The sequence below is a fragment of the Dendropsophus ebraccatus genome, chromosome 1, assembly GCF_027789765.1.
Source record: "Dendropsophus ebraccatus isolate aDenEbr1 chromosome 1, aDenEbr1.pat, whole genome shotgun sequence".
NCBI lineage: Eukaryota > Metazoa > Chordata > Amphibia > Anura > Hylidae > Dendropsophus > Dendropsophus ebraccatus.
The window spans coordinates 111195054-111218011 of NC_091454.1; the positions used below are offsets into that span (position 1 = coordinate 111195054).

Consider the following 22958-nt stretch of genomic DNA (forward strand, 5'->3'; position numbering starts at 1 on the left):
AGACTCGGGAACAATACACCTTCTGAAATCTAAAATAAAAGGCAACACTCTATAAAACCCACACAACAATAACCTTGTGCAAAACATGAATAGACAAGACACAACCCCCCTCAAAAAAATTAATAAATAAAAATTTTAATCTAACCCACCCTTCCCCTCATCTCCTCCCCATCCTAACTTCAATTCATATAGATTACCTTTCCTTTATTGATGTATACTCATTTGATTCCCTATACTGACACCAATCCCTGAATCTAACATTGCTTTCTTGTAATTGTGGAGTTAGCACGCTAAAAAGGGTGGCCTCGCACCAGATCCTACCCCCTTTCTCCTAAATTACATCCTGCAATATAAGGGATACTAACTATCTCACTAGATGGTTTAATCCTGTATAAACCCTTTGTATTAGTGAGAAACCCTATATTACAGAGGTTGCCCAATGATTAGCAATCCTGCAAAAGAGCTTTAAAAAAAAAAAAAAAAGTATGCATCTGTTATCCACTTTACACAGGCATGTCATCATGCATCTTTTATTATCTGGTATCAAAAGACAACAATATGCGCTGAGTACAGCCTTATATGTTGCAGTCGGTGGGTGCTGGTATCTAATATCTATGAATTCTTCCCAGCTCCAAACAACCAACACACACTTGTATCTTACGATGTCCTTAATGCTCTGCAGTCAAACCCGGTTTAGCTACAATGTTCTGCCGCGTTGCCCTGCTGCAGCAAGTTATCACTGGATAATCGGTGATCCTACATACTTACTATTCCAGATGCATAAAAAGATATACAAGTATGTGCAATTAATACACAATTAATCATAGCTTACACAAACAATATATATTCATAGGCAATCAGATGCACAGATCATATAGTCTTAATATGTTTCATTTCCTTAAATCGTCATGAGACGATGTAAGGGGTTTGTGCTTGTATATATCTTTATATATGATCCAGCTTGTTTTAGCAGCACATACAGCAATCAGCATAGACATACCCCTTCTTAGTGTTAGAAGGGGTATGTCTACTTATCTGTTGCAGAGAGGCTGGAAACAGCCGTGTGAGTACAGAAAGAAGCTCTTTTGCCTAATAAAACCTATTACAGAGTTTGTTACAATCGCTTGTACTATTGTTTTTTTTTTTTTACTGTATGGAATCTATTATTTTGCAACATGTGCCATGTATGATCAACACAATGCCATACATTTTTACATTCTTGTTCGCATACAGTAAACAGCGTAGACGACGAAAAATTCCAAACATGAAAATTGTGAAATTGGCCCAGTTCACACTGAGCAAAAACTGTGGAATCCTACAGTGCTCAGTGTCCTGCAATGACTGAGTGAGAGGGCCCGCGTGCTTTCCGCTAAAAGAAATGACCTGTCACTACTTTTAGCGGAGAGGGGAGGAAGCGGACGCACGCGCACCCTCTCATTCACTCACTGCAGGACACTAAGCACGGTGGAGAGCCCCGCTGCGGAATGCCGCCGTTTTTCTTAGTGTGAACTGGGCCATTTTGTTAAATTTATAAAAAGCAATCAAAATGTCCAGATGGTACAAATGTAAAGTACAGACCATGGCACAAAAAATATAGCTTCATAGGTTAAAAAAAATAAAAGGGAAAAGGTTTCTGAATAGGACACTTTTTTTTTTTTTTTTTTTTTTTTTTTTTTAGGCCTACTCATGTTTTGGAAAATTGTTTAAATTTTTTTAATTTTACGTTAAAAATAAATAAATAAAACCTGTATAAATTCCAGAGAATGAAGATAATGTCAGTTTAACCTTAAATTGCATTGCGCAAAAATTAATGCCCCCCAAAATTACCAAGATTTCTTATTGTTTCAAATTTACTTCACAAAGAAGAAAGTCTCACCAAATGTATGGTAAATTAAAAGTTGTCATTACAAAGTAAAGTAAATGACTTTTTTTGATGGAAAAATTTAAGTTAGCAATTTTTTAAATATTTGTATTTTCTTTTTTCACTTTTCATAGTCTAAAAATTCCTGTCTTCCCGAAGCGTTAAGTGGGCAAATTTACAGTAAAAATGAAGTTTAAAAAGTGGTAAAAAAAAGTAAAAATGTTTTTAAAAATACCCCAAAGCCCCTCCCCTAATAAAAATTAAAATCAAACTGCTTCAACAAAGAGACACACACACACACATATCTTTACAATTGAGTGCACTCTCAGATTCAGTGTAGGAGTGCCAGCAATGAAGATTGAATCCACGTCTTCTCTTTTAATATCCCAAGAAGTCGCAGCACATCCAAATAGTGAAAAAACTTGTGTTTTTTATTTTATGTCAAAAATAACAATATCAGCTAGTGCAACGTTTCTGTCTCATCTCGAGACCTTTCTCAAGCATTAAACCAGTGTCTCATATCCTTGTTAAATCATGTGCTTAATAAAATCATTAGCAATTAAGTGACAAAGTAAGGTTCCACCATCGGAACAGCAATGTGTTCATACATGTAATCATGTTCGTATATATGTGTTCACAACACTCTTCATACATTTTTATACAGTGAATAGATGTACAAAACAGAAATTAAATTAAAAAGGCGAAGTCGGATCCCACTCACCACTGCTTTGCTGGTCTGTAAAGTAGAAACAATCTTATCCACATTGATCACCCACGTGTACAATGGTTTGTAAACAGAGTCAAACCGCAGAGTCAAATGTGCGGAAACGTGGGCTCTGTCCAGTATAGAGACGTCATGGTAGTAGGTCCTATGGAGGAGTCAATCTGTCATTCTTTCAAGTCCACACCTACTGTATCGTTCAGGTAGGAAACTGCAATCGTGTCCATCTTTGTCTGAACTGTAGTATATGGGAGTCGGGGGAGAAATATGGAACTCCTTCCGGTACTCAAAGGGTTATCCGGCTCGATAGCTGCACTGTCCAGGTTAACCAGACAACACCGCTATCGTGTTTGAGGTTCTCTACCAGACCATGTTCCACCCCTGATGTCATATTGGAGGGGTAGGAACTTGAGAGATCAACTTGTTAAGAGTAAAATAAACAAGAAGGATGAACAAAAGGGACATAAGTTCCAGTGGTGAGTGGGAGCAGACTTCACCTTTTTAATTTAATTTCTTTTTGTACATCTATTCACTGTATAAAAATGTATGTAGAGTGTTGTGAACACGTATATACGAACATGATTACATATATGAACACATTGCTGTTCTGATGGTGGAACCTTAGGGCCCTTTTACACAGAAAGATTATCTAACAGATTTTCTGCCAAAGATTTGAAGCCAAAGCCAGAAACAGACTATAAACAGAGATCAGGTCATACATGAAAGCCTGAAATTTCTCCTCTTTTCAAATCAATTCCTGGCTTTGGCTTCAAATCTTTGGCAGATAATCTGTCAGATAATCTTTCTATGTAAAAGGGCCCTTACTTTGTCACTGATTTACACGTTTGTATCACTTAATTAATTGCTAATGATTTTATTATGCACATGATATAACAAGGATATGAGACAATGGTTTATTGCTTGACAAAGGTCTCGAGATGAGACTGAACTGGTTGATGGTTGCACTGGTTGATGTGGTTTTTTTTTTTTTTTTTTTCATGTCAAAAATAACAAGTTTTTCACTATTTGGGTGTGCTGCGACTTTTTGGGATATAGATATACACTACCATTCAAAAGTTTGGGGTCACCCAAACAATTTTGTGTTTTCCATGAAAAGTCACACTTATTCACCACCATACGTTGTGAAATGAATAGAAAATAGAGTCAAGACATTGACAATGTTAGAAATAATGATTTGTATTTGAAAAACAATGTTTTTACATCAAACTTTGCTTTCCTCAAAGAATCCACCTTTTGCAGCAATTACAGCATTGCACACCTTTGGCATTCTAGCTATTACCGTAATCTGTTGAGGTAAGCTGGAGAAATTGCACCCCAAACTTCTAGAAGCAGCTCCCACAAGTTGGATTGGTTGGATGGGCACTTCTGGCGTACCATATGGTCAAGCTGCTCCCACAACAGCTCAATGGGGTTCAGATCTGGTGACTGCGTTGGCCACTCCATTACCGATAGAATACCAGCTGCCTGCTTCTGCTGTAAATAGTTCTTGCACAATTCGTGTTTAGGGTCATTGTCCTGTTGTAGGATGAAATTGGCTCCAATCAAGCGCTGTCCACTGAGTATGGCATGGTGTTGCAAAATTGAGTGATAGCCTTCCTTATTCAGAATCCCTTTTAACCTTGTACAAATCTCCCACCTTACCAGCACCAAAGCAACCCCAGACCATCACATTACCTCCACAATGCTTAACAGATGGCGTCAGGCATTCTTCCAGCATCTTTTCATTTGTTCTGCGTCTCGCAAACGTTCTTCTTTGTGATCCAAACACCTCAAACTTGGATTCATCCGTCCACAACACTTTTTTCCAGTCTTCCTCTGTCCAATGTCTGTGTTCTTTTGCCCATCTTAATCTTTTTCTTTTATTGGCCAGTCTCAGATATGGCTTTTTCTTTGCCACTCTGCCCTGAAGCCCAAAATCCGGCAGCCGCCTCTTCACTGTAGATGTTGACACTGGTGTTTTGCAGGTCCGATTTAATGAAGAGGCCAGTTGGGGACCTGTGAGGCATCTGTTTCTCAAACTAGAGACTCTAATGTGCTTATCTTCTTGCTTAGTTGTGCAACGCGGCCTCCCACTTCTTTTTCTATTCTGGTTAGAGCCTGTTTGTGCTGTCCTCTGAAGGGAGTAGTACACACCGTTGTAGGAAATCTTAAATTTCTTAGCAATTTCTCGCATGGAATAGCCTTCATTTCTAAGAACCAGAATAGACTGTCGAGTTTCAGATGAAAGTTCTCTTTTTCTGGCCATTTTGAGCGTTTAATTGACCCAACAAATGTGGTGCTCCAGAAACACAATCTGCTGAAAGGAAGGTCAGTTTTGTAGCTTCTGTAACGAGCTAGACTGTTTTCAGATGTGTGAACATGATTGCACAAGGGTTTTCTAATCATCAATTAGCCTTCTGAGCCAATGAGCAAACACATTGTACCATTAGAACACTGGAGTGATAGTTGCTGGAAATGGTCCTCTATACACCTATGTAGATATTGCACCAAAAACCAGACATTTGCTGCTAGAATAGTCATTTACCACATTAGCAATGTATAGAGTGTATTTGTTTAAAGTTAGGACTAGTTTAAAGTTATCTTCATTGAAAATTACAGTGCTTTTTCTTCAAAAATAAGGACATTTCAATGTGACCCCAAACTTTTGAACGGTATTGTATATATTAAATAAAGAGTGATCAAAAAATCCAATCTACACAAATATGGTGTTAATAAAAACTAGATATCATGGCGCAAAAAATGACACCCCATACAGCCCCGTAGGTGATAAATTAAAACCGTTAAGAGTCACAATAGGTCCATTTTGCTATTAACTGCAAAAAAAAACTGATATCATTAAAGGACAAACATTAGAAAATCTGTGAAAATATGCAATTCATTGTTCGGACTGACCTATAGAATAACATTGTCCTGTCACTTTTATCTTAAAGTGCATTACGTAGACACTGGAACCCCTCAATGGTTACAATATTGCATTTTGTTTTCTAATTTCACCAATTTTTTATTTCTTTCATACATGTTATGGTTGGTTGAAAGGCGCCATTATAAAGTACACTTGTTCCTTGAAAAGAAACAAGCCCTCACATGGCCATGTAGACAGAAAAATGTAAGTGCTAGAGCTCACAGAAGGGGAGGAGGAAAAAACGAAAATGCTAAATTGAAAATTGGCGCGGTCGTATGGGTCATTTTGGGCTGGGTCATTGTTGTTGTTTTTGCTTTGCCGGTGATTGCATAGTGGGACACTAAGTAAGGTGGTGGTCTTTTTGAGATCTTGTATACTAGTGAGCTCTTTTCTGTGGTCCAAGGGCATAAATAGTCATGTGGGATGCACACAGCACTGCTAACCTGCTGTATTTTAGGACGGGAGGCGTTTGAATTAGTGCAATAGTAGAGACTGCCATCTGTTCTTGGTGAGAGGCTGTTGTGGGTGCCAGAAAGAGATGCTTGCACTTGTTGATGGAACAAGTCTCGCTGTGAAGGTGACAGGCTCATGTGGGACTTTCCAAAAGGAAATTTTTTTTTTTTTTTTTACACAGGTTTGGTATGCTGTAGATTTTTCCTTAGTGGATTTGCATGTGAAAAATCTGCAGCGTATAACTGTATCAGTGATGTGAATGAGATATTTGAAATGCATTCTTGCATGCTGTAGCCAAATCCATATTTGATTTTATTGATTTTATACTGATTGTACACAGATTACAGCCTGTCAGTAAATGCTTGTATATAGAGATGAGCGAATTTACAGTAGGAATGAAATATAGTGCTTTGACTGGGAAAAGATTTCCAGGAGTGGATCCACCTTTTCCCAGCACATGTGGAAGAGTGGCACGGAGCAGAGCAGGCTTCAATGCAGATAGTAACGGAGCATTTAGCTTCATTTCTACTGTAAATTCGCTCATCTATATTAATATAAACTGGATTTGTCACGGATCTGATGCAAGGAGGTCAAAATAGGTGTCAAATCAACGATAAAATGTTACTGCAGATTTTAGCATAGAAATGCTATGTAGATCAGCAGCCAAATCCATACACTATGGGGGAGATTTATCAAACTGGTGTAAAGTAGAATTGTCTTAGTTGCCCCTGGCAACCAATCAGATGCCACCTTTTATTTTTCAAAGTATCTGTGAGGAATAAAAAGTGGAATCTGGTTGCTAGGGGCAACTAAGACAATTCTACTTTACACCATGATAAATCTTTCCCAAATTTTTTTTTTTCTTTTAACTTCCCAATTTGTTTTCCATAGAAGCAAATCCACATCTACGCAATTTGCAATGTTTGCGACGTTACAGGCTGAAATGCTGCATATTCTTTTTTCTGGAAAATCTGTAATATTTCTAAATTATTTGAAAGCACTGCTCATTATCACTTAAGCCACTCCCCTGTTCTGAAAGGAATATTTTACTATAGATTTTAAATTTCTTATTTTTAATGTTTTGTTTTTTGTTTGTTTGTTTTTTAGGCTTTGAAGTTTTGCAACACTTTTTCAAAATTTTCTACAGAATTTCAAAGTCTGATTATTATTTTGGGGTGGGGGGCAGTTCAGGTTTATTTATGGCAAAGTCTCTCTGTAGGAAACCCCAATAAGTTATATTTAATAAAGTTTCCCTCTTAAAGCTGGGTTCACACTATGTATATTTCAGTCTGTATTGTGGTCCTCATGTTGCAACCAAAACCAGGAGTGGATTAAAAACACAGAAAGGATCTGTTCACACAATGTTGAAATTGAGTGGATGGCCGCCATATAATGGCAAATATTTGCTGTTATTTTAAAACAACGGCTGTTGTATTGAAATAATGGCAGTTATTTACTGTTATATGGCGGCCATCTACTCAATTTCACCATTGTGTGAACAGATCCTTTCTGTGTTTTTAATACACTCCTGGTTTTGGTTGCAATATGAGGACCACAATACTAACTGAAATATACGTAGTGTGAACCCAGCCTAAAAATGCAAAACAGGATTTATGAACTCTGTTAACCCTTTAGGGGATTGACGGAAATATACAGCAAAGTGATGACAAATTGTAACACTTTTTTTTTTTTTTTTTTTTTTTTTTTTTTTTTTTTTCCCCCTCACATTTTTATTTATTTTTATAAAAGAAGAGTTCTGACGGGGAAGTAGAGAATTACAAGCGTGGGGTTAGGGGGATTTAAAAAAAACAACATGTTATAGTCTCCTGTTACGGTGCCTGCGCAGAGCTGCGTCCTGCTCCTGGACCCCGCCAGCTGTCTTCTGAGCTTCCTGCCGGCTGTGTCACAACCTGGCGGATAGATGCTCCGCTCAGTCAGTCAGTGATTTAGGCGGGACACCACTGTGGTCACTGATTGGCAGCTAAGGGCTAAATCCCACCAGTCTGTGACATCCCTGGAACCGCAGAGAAGATGACAGCTGGCAGGGGGTCCAGGAGCTCTGTGATCCAGCACATATTTCTCCTAAGTACAGAAATTACCCTTATGTGGTGATAAACAGGTGTTCGCCCTCATAGCAGGGCTCAGAAGGGATTTGGCACTTTTTTTTTTTTTTTTTACACAGAGTTTGCTGCCATTATAACATTTGCACAACACTGAAAGTATTTCGCTAAGGGTATAGCGATAAAGTAGTTTATCTTGCACAATAAGATTTTTTTAGCCTGTAGGGCCAAGTGAGGGAAAATTTTTGCACAGTCATACTTTTTATTGGTACCACATCTGCATATATGTATTTTATCACTTTTTTAAATAAATTTTATTGGAGCGGATGCAATGTAATAAATTTTTTGCTATTGCTAATATTTTTGCGTTTACTGTGTGAGATTAGGTATGTGTTAATTTAGTAGTTCAGTTACTCATGCGATGATACCAATTTCTTATTTTTTTTTAAATTTATTTTACGTTTTTTTTAAATTTGAAAAATGGGGGGGAAAGGGGTTATTTGAACTTTCATTGTGGAAGTGTTCTTTTAATTTTAAAATTTCTCTTTTGTGATTGTGTGGTGATTCTGATCTATATAATGCGCTATATATATATATATATATATATATATATATATATATATATATATATATAATATGCCCGGGTATAAAGTGTCTGTGTGTTAGATTTGTTCCAAGGTCGCCCAGGAGGCAAATCTATGCCCTTGTGTTTTTGTTTTTTTTGTTTAAGGGGAAATCGCCAGGAGCCCTATATACCCCTACATACACTATATACCCCGACAGTTCTGCACTGTTTATGTAAATTGTAGGTTAGAAGTAAACTAAAAACTTTAAACATCCTAAATACCTAATAGCCAAACTGAGATGTCATTATGTTATCAGACTGTATACAGAGCCTGGTTATATACAACATTGTCAGTTTTATATACAGAGCCTGATTATATACAACATTGTCAGTGTTATATACAGCCTGGTTATATGCAACATTGTCCGTGTAATAGACAGCCTGGTTATATGCAACATTGGCAGTGTTATACAGTATACAGCCTAGTATACAACATTAACAGTGTTATGCTGAGTCTGGATATATGCAACATTGGCAGTGTTATATACAGCCTGGGTATATACAACATTGGCAGTGTTATATACAGCCTGGTTATATACAACATCAGCAGTGTTATATACAACATTGGTCGTGTTATGCTGAGCCTGGTTATATACAACATTGGCAGTGCTAGTAGAGGTCCTGTATACCTGTAGTATATAGTTGGTGAAGGTCCTGCATACCTGTAGTGTGTAGTTTAGGGTCCCCCCCACCGACTGCAGACCATAAGTAAGGTGTGTGTGTGTGCAGAAACCTGCAGCTTATAATAAGTGCATACACAATCCTGCATCATCATAATCTTTCCCTCTTCGGCACTACCTTTCATCCTTGGTGAGGACAAGAGGTTTCAAAGTTTCTAATACTGTATACACTCCCTCCCTGTAGGTAGCCCCCATACTGTATACACCCCCACCTCTGTGGGTGGCCCCCATACTCTATAGATTCCCCCACTTGTAGGTAGCCCCATACTCAATACACCCCCCCCCCCTTGCAGGTTGCCCCCATACTGTATACACTGCCCCATGCTGTACAAACTCCCCTCTGCATGTAGCCCCCATGCTGTATACACTCCCCCCTTCAGGTAGCCCCCCATGCTGTATACACTCACCCCTTCCAGTAGCCCCCATGCTGTATATTCCCCAACACCACCACCCAGCAGGTAAGCCCCTTACTGTATACACTGTACACTGTTTGGGTGCCTTCACAACTACCGGATCTGCAGCGGATTTCACGCTGCGAATTCGTATCCAAATCCACTGTGGATCCAGTGTCATTTAACCCTATGACACTACATACTCGCAGTGAGATTGACATCCCGCTGCGAGTATGTAAATTAACCCCCTTGGCGGCCGGAGCGTAACTTACACTGACAAAGGCATCCATCATCCCACCTGCACAGACCACTGTTAGATGGTGCAGGCTCCCCTCCAGTGTGTTCAGCGGTGTGCTGCTGTTGCCGGGCACAGCTCTCTCCTCACTGCTCTCGACACCCCAGCTTGTTACCAGCTTGGGTGGGGTTTTGCTGCTCAGTTCCATTGAAGTGAATGGAGCTTAAAGGGGTTATTCAGCGCTACAAAAACATGGCCACTTTCCCCCTACTGTTGTCTCCAGATTGGGTGGGGTTTTGAAACTCAGTTCCATTGAAGTAAATGGAGCCTAATTTCAAACTGCACCTGAACTGGAGACAACAGTAGGGGGGAAAAGTGACCATGTTTTTGTAGCGCTGGATAACCCCTTTAATTGCAAACCGTACCTGAACTGGAGACTAGTCGTGTTGTCTCTGAAAGAAAGTGGCCATGTTTTTGTAGTGCTGGATAGCCCCTTTAAGGACATAAATTTGTATAGTCCGGAGAAAAGATAGAAGAAGGGACATGATTGAAACCTGTAAAAAAAATGTTATAGGTCTGAATAAGGTTAAGGAGGGAATTGTTTTTAAGAAACAATAGATGAACAAGGGGACACAATCTGAAGTTAGTTGAAGGTAAGATCAGGAAACATATGATATAAATAAAGATTTAAATGGGGAATCATCCATAATTTTGGAGGGGATTGAGATTTAATTTTTTGGCCATATCGTTCAGCCCTAACTGGAACATACTGCCTCCCAAACAAATTTATTAGCCACCCAAAGTCATCTCTTAGGGTGCTGTCACATGTATGACAGGGAAGGAAAAATCTGCTGCCGGTATGTAAATCCATTGAAGATGAAAGTACCAGGAATCACAGCAGAACTCGCAGCATGAAATCCACTGTGATCTGGTATGTGTAAAGGCACCCTTAGAAACATAAGGGCAGACTAGATGGACCAAGGGGTCTTTTTCTGTCGATGGCCTCTTTTTATTATTTTAGGACGTTTTAATTATTTTATTATCTTAGGACGCGTATGTTTATCACAGGCATCTTTCTTCTTTACATTGTTACTGTAGATTTACCTACCACATCTGCTGGATGTTTATTTCAAGCATCTACTGCTTTTAGTAAAAAAGCACCGAGGTCTGCTCAGTGTACATGGAGAAGACTGCCACAGTATAAACAGATGCTACACTGCCACAGTATGTATAGACTCTGTAGATACTGTGGTGGAGCAGTGTCTGTATATACTGTGGCAGAACAGTGCCTGTATACACAGCACCAGGTCTGGCACTGTGTGCACGGAGGGGACTGCTACAGTATATACAGACACTGCACTGCCAGTACAGTATAAACAGACTGTACATACTGTGGCAGTGCAGCGTCTGTATATACTGTAGCAGTCTCCATGCACACTGTGCTGGCCCTGGTGCTGTGTATAGCCCTGCTAAATGGTCAATAATAAACAGACTAAAAAAAATTGCCAAAAATCTTCAATCTCCACTATATATCTGAGGTGCTTCAGTGATGAATGTAGTAGCGTCAGAAGCGCCCCATCTGGGAAATGCCACATCTAGAAAATTGCATGTGCACCCTTCCACAGCTAGAAATGTCTGGGCATTGCCTGGTTTGAAAATGTGTTGTTGTGTGTGTTTTTTTTTTTTTTTTAGTAGCCATTTCAACTTCTGCTGTACTCGCCCTTGCCATTTATGAAGATGGGCTAAAGGGACTGCTAATTTCTGAGCTGCCACAGTAACTCAAAGAAAATTCCTTATAGGGGTACTCTGGTGAAAATATTGCTGTATGTCCTGCAGGAAGTGGTGTATTCTCTCCAGTGTGACAGTGCTCTCTGCTTCCACCTCTGTCCATGTCAGGAACTGTCCAGAGTAGGAGAGGTTTTTTTTATGGGGATTTGCTACTGCTCTGGACAGTTCATGACATGGACTGTGTCACACTGGAGAGAATACACCACTTCCTGCAGGATATACAGCAGCTGATAAGTACTAGATGACTGGAGATTTTTAAATAGAAGTAAATTACAAATCTATATAACTTTCTAATGCTGCCTTTACAAGGAACGATTATCGTGCAAATTTGCACGATAACGTTCGAATTCGAACGATCGTACGTGTAAACGCAGCAAGCGAGAAATCATTCATTTTGATCTTTGAACATGTTCTCAAATCGTCGTTGGTCGCTCGCAAAAAATTTGCAGATCGTTCCGTGTAAACAGTCGTTCACCAATTTAACCTATGTGCGAGATAGGCTTAAGCGATCGCAAAACGATTTTTCCGTACAATATATTGTTCCGTCTAAACGCTGATCATTATTTAAAAAATTGTTACTTTGAAATCGTTAATCGTACGATCGGGCGAATTATCGCTCCGTGTAAACCCAGCATTAAACCAGTTGATTTAAAATAGACTTTTGCCGTAGTATCCCTTTAAAAAGTTCATCATCCTCTGACAAAACACTTTCTTTGCTGTCAATACATAAAAGGGAGAAGTGAGTTGAGATACAGTACTTTGTGCCCCCCTGCTCCTGCTGGATGAATTATTATTTTTTTTTTTTTTCATATGACCAGACTTCTTTAGGGTGCCTTCATACCTACCGGATTCAAAGCGGATTTAACGCTGCGAATTCGCAGCGAGATCCGCTGCATATTCAGTCCCATTCATCCATATAGAGCACATACTCGCAGTGCTATTTACATCCTGCTGTGAGTTTGTGAGTTAACCCCTGCCGCCCGCAGCCCGCCGCTGAGAGCATACATTACCTGCTCAGCGACACGGCTGCATATTAGGCTCCCGGCTCCGGTCCCACTCAGCCAATCAGTGCAGGGATGAATGGGACTGGATCCGCAGCGGATCCGGTAGGTGTGAGGGCACCCTTAAGCTGAGACTTATCACAGACCATACTACAGTGAATTGTGACAATATATATTAAATGCAGTTCAGGCAAGATGGCAGCCTCCATAAGTATACAAAATTAAAAAATAAAAATTTGAAAGAACATGTTTTAGTTCTGGGTCTGATTTTAAATGATGGTGGCTTTACTGTTCACATGGGATGGGAATCTACAGCCGTTTAGGTGGGATTCCAACATTTCTCATCCACACACTGCACAGAAAAAGATCTGTTTGGAAGCTAACCTGTGCTGTTTATTTAAAGGGAACCAGTAAGTACAATTGTGCTGATATGGGTCCCATCTGCACAGCATAACTGCTAGCTGATTTTTGAACTCTGTCCCTTTTGCTAAAAGGGTTCTCTTGCCAACTTGCATTTAGTCAAGCATGTAAGGGGGCATTCACACATTCAGTGCACGTAAATGAAAACTCCTTCCTGCGTGCCACTTGACCTTTTCTGTATGATCAGGCTGGCACAGCAATGATCAAACAACAATTTGTGGTTTACATATTACGCATGAGTTGCAGGTAAGGTGAACTGTGCTGGAAGTAATAGGACAGCAGAGCATATGCAGAATGCACTGCCAGATGGCTTGCCTAGCATGAACCCCTCTCCTTGTCTATTAAGTGATTGCCTTTTAATCGCAGATGTGTACCGTGCTTTAGCTTCTCTATATCAGAGAACAGGAATACTGTTCAGAAAGAGCTAGAATGTGAAGTGTTAGGAGAAATCGCTTGAAGTGTAGCCTCAGTGCCAAACTAAAAAAGAATTTAAGATGAGACGAGTTTATACCCCTGTCCCAAAGCTTTTCTTTACCTAGGAATAAAGCATATTAGATGTCATCAAAACCAGATTTAAAAACAAAATACAATATTCATTTACACAAAGATGACGTGGCTACCCTGGAGTGTTCTGGTGACTAATGCTGCGTTTACATGCAGCGATAATTTGCCCAATCAATCTTTTAACGATTTTGAAGCATTGATTTGGTTTTTATAACGATGGGCGTTTAGACGAAGAGATAAATAGTGGGTGCCAGTAGTGGGTGCCAGTGGTGGGTGCCAGCAGGGATGGTGGGTGCCAGCAGGGAGGGAGGGTGCCAGCAGGGTGGGAGGGTGCCAGCAGGGAGGGTGGGATGGTGGGTGCCAGCAGGGAGGGTAGGGTGGGATGGTGGGTGCCAGCAGGGAGGGTAGGGTGGGAGGGTGCCAGCAGGGAGGGTGGGATGGTGGGTGCCAGCAGGGCACAGGGAGAGAGGGAGGGTGGATGCCAGCAGGGCACAGGGAGAGAGGGATGGATCGGCGGCGTGAGGGAGAAGGAGGAAGCATGGAGCAGCTGACGGGGAGGAGGAGGAAGCGGGGGCAGCATGGAGCGGCTGACTGGGAGGAGGAGGAAGCGGGGGCAGCATGGAGCGGCGGCGGGGAAGAAGAGGAGGTACCGGGGAGGAGCGGGAGAGAGCACAGGGGAGATCAGAGGCTGCTGATCTCCCTGTTATTGGCGGCAGCACGAGGGGGCCAGAGGAGGAGGAGGCAGTACGGGGGAGGAGGCACCCGGCGCCCGGCACACACCAGGTATGCATCGGGCGCCGGGCTCACTGCACAGTACTCCCATCATCTCCTTCTCAGCTCGCCGATTCCGGCGAGCAGAGAAGGAGATGATGGGAGAAGTAGTAACGATCGCCCATGAATGGCCGGCCGGTGGTTACCGGCCAATCACGGGCGATCAGGGGGCCGGATCCACGGGCAGGTGACGCCCGGGCACAGCAGTGATTGGTGCTGTCTCGGACAGCACCAATCACCGCTGAATTCCGGGGTCCGGTCCCGGAAACAAAGTACATTGCTATGATTGGCCGATGAGAAGTCATCGGCCAATTACAGCTATCGGCGTCACGGGGGGGCAGGGAAACTGCCCCCTACGTGACACAGGAAGATGGCTGCTGATAGAATCAGCAGCCATCTTCACCGGAGCGCCGTGCGATTTCGCGCGGCGCCCGTTTAAAGGGCTGGCGTACCGGTACGTCATGGGTCCTTAAGTGACAGTGATCCATGACGTGCCGGTACGTCATGGGTCCTTAAGAGGTTAAAGAACAAGTCCAGCGAAAAATTTTATTTAAGTATTGTGTTGCCTCCCAAAAGTTATACAAACCACCAATATTCACCTATTACGGGAAATGCTTATAAAGTGCTTTTTTCCCTGCACTTACTACTGCATCAAGGCTTCACTTCTGGATAACATGGTGATGTCACTTCCTGAATAAAATGGTGGTGTCACAACCCGACTCCCAGAGCTTTGTGGGCTGTGGCTGCTGGAGAGGATTATGATGGCAGAGAGATGCTCAGTGTCCCTCCAGTGTCCTGTGTTCCTCAGTGTCCCCCTGCCATCATTCTCTCCAGCAGCCACAGCCCGCACAGCTCTGGGAGTCTGGTCGTGACATCACCATTTTATACAGGAATTGAAGCTTTGATGCAGTAGTAAGTGCAGGGAAAAAAGCATTTCCCGTAATAAGTGTATATTGGTGATTTGTTTAACTTTTGGGGGGGCAATACAATACTTTAATAAAAATTTTCGCCCGACTTCTCTAAGTTATTTAAGTTTACATTCAGGGGTTAAGAATCCACCTGTTTTATGTTTGTCACACAAGTGCCTGGCTCTCTTAACTGGTCTTTCTAATGCTACGTTTACACGGAGCGATAATTCGCCCAATTGATCGTTTAATGAATTTGAAGCAACTATTTGTGTTTTATAACAATCAGTGTTTAGATGAAGTGAAAAATCGTTTGAAAAAATAATTGCAATTGTTTTAAGATTGCTTAAGCCTATCTCTCACACAGCGTGAATCTGTGAAAGACTGTTTACACAAAGCGATCTGCGAATTTTTGGTGAACGACCAACGACTATTTGAGAACTTGTCGAAAGATCAAAATGAACGATTTCTTGCTCATCACTTGATCATTCGCAGTGTTTACACGAGCCGATTATCGCTCAAATGTGATCGTTATTGGGAAAATTCAAACGATAATCTTTCCGTGTAAACGCACCATTACAGTATACCATACACTAGCGCAAGCAGAACTTGCTTTGGACTTATGCACAATCTTTGACCGCAATGATACATTTACATGTACATAATCCGCTATGGACAATCCACAGCTGAGTTTGCTACCAATTGACTTCAATGAGTCAGCAGCTAATCTGCTATAGTGGAGGATTTGCAGATTTGCTGCAGACTCATTGAAGTCGGTGGGTAACAATGTGCTGTTATTTTACACACCCTGGTGTAGTACATCATAGTAGAATGTTCCCAAAATAAATGAAGAACCGCAAGGTGTTAGAACACATACCTCTTAATTACACAGTTCAAACAGCTTTGGCAGGTATCCTATGCTGCCATGTATTAGAAAAGTATTTTCCCTTTTGTACCATGTTTTGCTATGACTTGACTCAGTATTTTTATGCTGCCAGAACTCATAGCACCCATAAATCCTGCTTCCTCTCCCACCCACTCAGCACGATTAACAGTTCTCCCTGTAAACTCATATGGGGAAGAGCTGTCAGTCAGTGTGTGTGGGCAGGTGCTAAAATAGGCTTATTTTTTTTTTTTAAATATAAATTGCCAAGTATACTATCTTCATTATACCATGATAATATATACTTGTGCAGAAACTGGTGTGGAAAATAAAGTGCAGTTTTACTCGAATGCTTCCAGTGGTTACGTAACTTGATTTGTAATAGCATGTTTTTCCGTTACAGCTCATCCCTTGACAATAGAACTGGAACAAAAGTCGCCATCAAGAAGCTTTACCGTCCTTTTCAGTCTGAACTTTTTGCAAAGCGGGCATACAGGGAGCTCAGGCTTTTGAAGCACATGCAGCATGAGAATGTAAGTATCTAATTAGATGTATTTGGCTGTATACTGGCTGGTGTGTCATGCAAAATTATATACTGACAACAAGTATGCCACCAGCTCTGCAGTGTGGAAAACAGCTTAGGAAAGAGAGGTTTTCTGCTTTCAAATCTTCTCTACCATGGAAAGTATTGGGTATGGTGTCACTGGTATTTGATCTCAAAGATCCACCATTATATAAGTTGCTGTATACGGACTTTGGCGGAGATGTATTATTACTGCCTTAAAGCAGAACTGTCAGCAGCTACTGTATTTGACTAAACTAAAAGATGTGTACAATAGGGCTTCTTACCCTAAATCAGAAGATATAACTCTTATTCCAGTCTGCCACTCTGGTGCTGAGATGTAAGCGTTAGACATTTTGTGCAAATTAGAACATGATGCACACAGGACAGTGGGCAGTGAAAGCCGAGCAGCATTTAGCCTATCAAGCTAAACAGCGTGGGTGTTTACTTGTGGGCATAGGGGTAGCCCAGGGTACCTGATTGTGCCATGACTGGTCTGATCCACCAGAACGTTTACCAGTCTTAAGCACTGGGATGCCAGGAACTGGTGGACAGGTAAGGGGAAGTCCAGAAACGGTCAGGTGAGCACATAGTCAGTTTGTCTTAAAATAAAATACTGTACAAAGCCTAATGGAAAGACTTATCTCTTCCCTGAATGCCACTCCCTAACTTAATCTTCTATGTAACACTGTGTTTCAAGGTGGTGAATGTAAGTTCGGTTTATGTGTTTAATGTGCTGGGAAAGATTTGTTCTTTGAAATGTATAATTCTTTCCAGAGTAATTTCCACACTAACAGTTAAAAACCTTGGCTCCTTGTTATAGTGTTGTAGGTTTTTTTTTCTTTTTAAAAAAGTGTCAATATTTTTTTTTTTTTTACATCCTGTCACCATGGAGACACTGACACCATGTATGACATCACAAAAGTAAGATTCTATAGCTTCCAGCAACCTTGAAATAGAATACAGCACAAAGAGTCTGATTTCTGTACAGCAAAACACTATTATTTCACATGCCGTTTCGTGACAGTGACTTCTATTTATTTTATTTATTTTTTCTCTTGTTATTTTCCAGGCACACAATTATGGTAGGCCTGCTATTTAGAGAAGGGCACTGGCAGACTTTTACTTTAGGGCTGTATTACAGGCCCGATATTAGGAGCAAGCGAGCGCCAACCTGTCAGGTCGGCACTCACTTGCCCCTCGATCCCCGCTTGCTGTCGGTGCTATTACAAGCACTGAGGGGGTTTGCGGGGAGCTGCGGGAGGGGCTGCCCAGACAATCTTCAGATCGTATGGCTGATAATCGCTTTGTGTAATAGTACCCTTAGTTTCATTATTTGTCGGAATTATGAGGTTGGAGGATGTATGGGAAAGTGGGAAGATGGAGTGGATTGCTCTAAAGGATGAGTTTGGTTTATCGGATAGTGCTTGGTGGGAATATGCTTTATTAAGGGGGGAATTGGGATCCTGGTCCAGAGGGGATAAAGGCGGGTTGGCTGAATTACATCCCTTGGTTGGAGGAGTCCGCTCTCAAGGTAGTAAGAAAAAAGGTATTTCAATCTTATATGGAGGGTTAAGTAGAGCTGCTGGATGGTGTTTTCAGAGTCAGGGGAAATGGCGGCAAGATCTGGGAGGTATTTGGTCAGAGGAATGGTCAGTTATTTATAAAAATATTTTAAAAAGTGTCGGCTTCTGGCAGTCATCAATTAATACAATTTTTAATATAGTGCATCAGCTCTACTACACCCCAGTCTTTTTAGCAAAAATTAGGAGAAGAGCGGATGATAGTTGTCCTCGTTGTGGGATATTGGAGGCAGGTTTCATGCACCTATTATGGGACTGTCAAGAGGTGGCTCCTTTGTGGTGGTATGTTTATGATAAACTTAAGGAAGAACTGGGGATAGAGGTGCCGGATGGGACTTTTGTGATGACTTTTTATCAAGATTATCAATAAATGAAAATTTTTTTACCAGCAAGTGCCGACTGCTACAAGTTCCTTCATTATTGTTTACTCTGGATCCAAAGGTCCATTGGTCGTGCACTACCCAGGTGAGCCGGTTACCACTATCTGCTTCTACTATAAGGAGGTAATGACGTGGTGTGTGTATATATATATATATATATATATATATATATATATATATATATATATATATATATATATATATATATATATATATATATATATAATATATTATTACACTCACCGGCCACTTTATTAGGTACACCATGCTAGTAACGGGTTGGACCCCCTTTTGCCTTCAGAACTGCCTTAATTCTTCGTGGCATAGATTCAACAAGGTGCTGGAAGCATTCCTCAGAGATTTTGCTCCATATTGACATGATGGCATCACACAGTTGCCACAGATTTGTCGGCTGCACATCCATGATGCAAATCTCCCGTTCCACCACATCCCAAAGATGCTCTATTGGATTGAGATCTGGTGACTGTGGAGGCCATTTGAGTACAGTGAACTCATTGTCATGTTCAAGAAACCAGTCTGAGATGATTCTAGCTTTATGACATGGTGCATTATCCTGTTGAAAGTAGCCATCAGATGTTGGGTACATTGTGGTCATAAAGGGATGGACATGGTCAGCAACAATACTTAGGTAGGCTGTGGTGTTGCAACGATGCTCAATTGGTACCAAGGGGCCCAAAGAGTGCCAAGAAAATATTCCCCACACCATGACACCACCACCACCAGCCTGAACCGTTGATACAAGGCAGGATGGATCCAAACAAGGCATTTCCGCCCACAGAACTGCCGCTCACTGGATGTTTTTTCTTTTTCGGACCATTCTCTGTAAACCCTAGAGATGGTTGTGCGTGAAAATCCCAGTAGATCAGCAGTTTCTGAAATACTCAGACCAGCCCTTCTGGCACCAACAACCATACCATGTTCAAAGGCACTCAAATCACCTTTCTTCCCCATACTGATGCTCGGTTTGAACTGCAGGAGATTGTCTTGACCATGTCTACACGCCTAAATGCACTGAGTTGCCGCCATGTGATTGGCTGATTAGAAATTAAGTGGTAACGTGCAGTTGGACAGGTGTACCTAATAAAGTGGCCGGTGAGTAAATTTTTTATTTTTATTATTATATATATATATAATATATATTTTTTTTTTTATTATTATATATATATATAATATATATTTTTTTATTATATATATTATGTATTTTTATTATATATATATATATATATATATATATATATATATAATATATATTTTTTTTTTTATTATTATTTTTTTTTTTTTTTTTTTTATATTATATATATTTTTTTATTTTATATATATATATATATATATATATATATATATATATATATATATATATATATATATATATATATATATATATATATAATATATATAATATATATATATATATTATTTTTTTTTTTTTTTTTTTTTTTTTTTCCGCTCAGCGGGGTGGGGAGGGATTTGAATTTTCTGGGTTTTATATGTAAAGTTGTTGTGATATTGTGATAATATTTCATAAGTAAGAAGTAAACTGTTAGGCCCCCTCCACACGTCCGTGTCAGTTTTTACTGTCAGGAAATCCTGATCAGGAGGCCTCAAATGGCATCAGGATTTCCTGACAGTAATCCGTTTTTACCTTCAGGAAACCATCAGGAAATGTCTTCAGGAATTCCTGATCAGAAGAAAAAATAGGACAAGATGGGAGATGTAGTTCTGCAAAGTGGATGGTCACAGCTTGCAGAACTACAACTCCCATCATGCCCTGCTGACAGGTCATGAGGGTATATGTACTTCTGCAACCTGGATGCCACAGGCTGCAGAAGTACAACTCCCATCATGCCCTGCTGACAGGTCATGCTGGGCGTTGTACTTCTGCAGATCGGGCAGCGGGCCAGGTGCAGGGCAGAAAGGTGTGCTGAGGGGGTGCCAGTGGTTGCGGGGGTACCGGCGGACTCCTAACCAATCCGGAATCACGGACACTTTCCTGATGTACATCAGGAATGTGCCTATAATTCCGAAGCTTCCATAGACTTCTGTGGGGGGCATCCGGATTGGATATGTCCTATAAAATCCGGATCTATTTTTCGGAACTGACACCCTTTCAGAAAAATCTGGAAGGGTATCCGTGACTAATTAAAGTATGGGTCCGGAAATCCGCCCGGATTTCCTGATAGGAAATCAGTGTGGTTTTTCCGGACGTGTGAAGGGGGATTTACAAAGCCTGTGTGTAAAGGCAGGTTGCAGTATACACTGTTCTTTTGGGTGTTTCCCAGAGTGCACTCCGTTACCCACAGAGGCATGTTCATTTCCTTGAGGTCAGTTCAGGTGCTGGCAAACTTGGTTAAGGACTCCTGCATGGTCGTTTTTTTTTTACGTCACACGTCAAATTGACTAAATGATCTGTACAGTCGAGTATTAGACTGTAATTTTGTTGCAGCTTGTTGCTGCTCGCAGTACTGCAGGGGAATAGATTGAACTATATTGACTTCTGTCATTTTCAGCATTGCTAAGTATTTCTAAGTATTTTAATATGGAATGTAACATCCACCTTTTAACAGCAGGAAGCATAGGGAAGATATTGCCTAATGCTGTGTAATGTCATGGTGCATTTATGTCCTCGTGCTTTCCTCTGCCTGTTAGTGACTGCTCTTCAAGAATGGGACACATCTTGACTGAATTTGGCTCAATCTTTTATTTATTTAATTTTAGAGTTTTACTTTCTCCACCTAAAATTAGAAATAGTAAATGGTAATCAAACCATTTACTGCCAGGGGGTGTGTGGGACATGTCTGTAATGTATACTTGTCCCGCTCCCCTAATGCTCTTGGTTCCCTGGTAGCCCACTCTGCGCCGCTGTCAGTCGTTTCGGAACACCCAAAGTTTTCCCATTCCCATAGGACATGGCTGGTCAGCCTAGACACCATGCTTAGCGGTTATTTCCGGTGGAAGTGGCATGTTAACAGGTGTTATGAAATTACTGGAGGACCAGAACAGGTAAGTATATAGTACTGACTTGTCCCCTTCAGCCACAGCAGCTTGGCTAAGTATGAATTTTTCGCAGACAACCCCTTTAAGGATTTAATACACCTATTTTTTGAACAATTTGTCACTTGCTTAGTATGAATGACGTTCATGGTGTGCTTAGACAGATTTATCTGAAATATTTTTGAAGTCAAAGCCAGGAACAGACTATAACCAGAGAACAGGTCATAAAGGAAAGACTGAGATTTCTCATGTTCTGAAATCCATTCCTGGCTTTGGCTACAAAAATCTTTCAGATAAATCTGAGTAAACACACCGTTAGGGCTCGTTCCCACTGAGCAAAAGCAGCTGAATTTCTGCGCTGAATCAGCGCTGAAATTTCAGCCGTTAAAATAGGTGCAGAGCTAATTTCCATTGTGTTGAATGGAAATTCTGCTCTGCAGTTCACACAGTGGAATTTCCGCACTGAACTAATCCGCTTTCCGCCAGAAGAATGAACATGTTCATTCTTCCGCTAGCGGAAGCCTATACAAATCAATGGGGCTCTGATTTTCTGTTTCAGCGCGGATTCAGCGCGGAATACAAGCGGAAATTACTCGCTGAATCAGCGCGGAAATGGGGAAAAGGGGGGGGAGGAGGATTCTAGTATATATTCTGGTATAGTCTAGTTTACTCACCAAATACTCGCTGAATTTCAGCGCTGAATGCATGCGGATTCAGCGCGGATTCCTCGAGTATTCCGCGCTGAATTTGTCAAGAGCTGATTACGAGCTGAACACTTTCCTAGCAGAATACGCAGGGATTCTGCTTGCATTCTGCCTATATTCTGCTCGGAATTCAGCGTCAGTTGATTTCAGGCGGAAATATTTCCTTGCGTAATCCGCTCCTTTTGCTCAGTGGGAACGAAGCCTTAGACTTCATCACCAGCCATTGACTGAAAAAAAAAAAACCCCAACACAGCAGATCAACAATTTGGCAGGTAACTAGCATCAGGTGGCATCTGTCATGTTTGTGTCAAAGAAAAAATGGTCCAAAAGAAAAACAATCACACATAGCGTGCATGTTTGATGCTTCACATTTTTGGCTTAAATCCTACAAAACACAGAGCATCAAAAACATGCAACTGAAAATTGTGTTAAAAAAAAAAAAAAAGTGTTTTACTAAATTTTTTTTTTGTCCATTTCAAGTCAGCCATTATTTTT

General features: G+C 40.9%; 1 protein-coding gene across 1 annotated transcript in view; it reads left to right on the forward strand.

Moving 5' to 3' along the window:
- MAPK12 (mitogen-activated protein kinase 12) overlaps nucleotides 1-22958 on the forward strand; it is a 97358-nt gene that overhangs the window by 11907 nt on the left and 62493 nt on the right. Inside the window, exon 2 of the mRNA XM_069976803.1 lies at nucleotides 16626-16755. Within this exon, the coding sequence (XP_069832904.1) occupies nucleotides 16626-16755 (130 nt within the window). The remainder of the gene's footprint in view (nucleotides 1-16625; nucleotides 16756-22958) is intronic.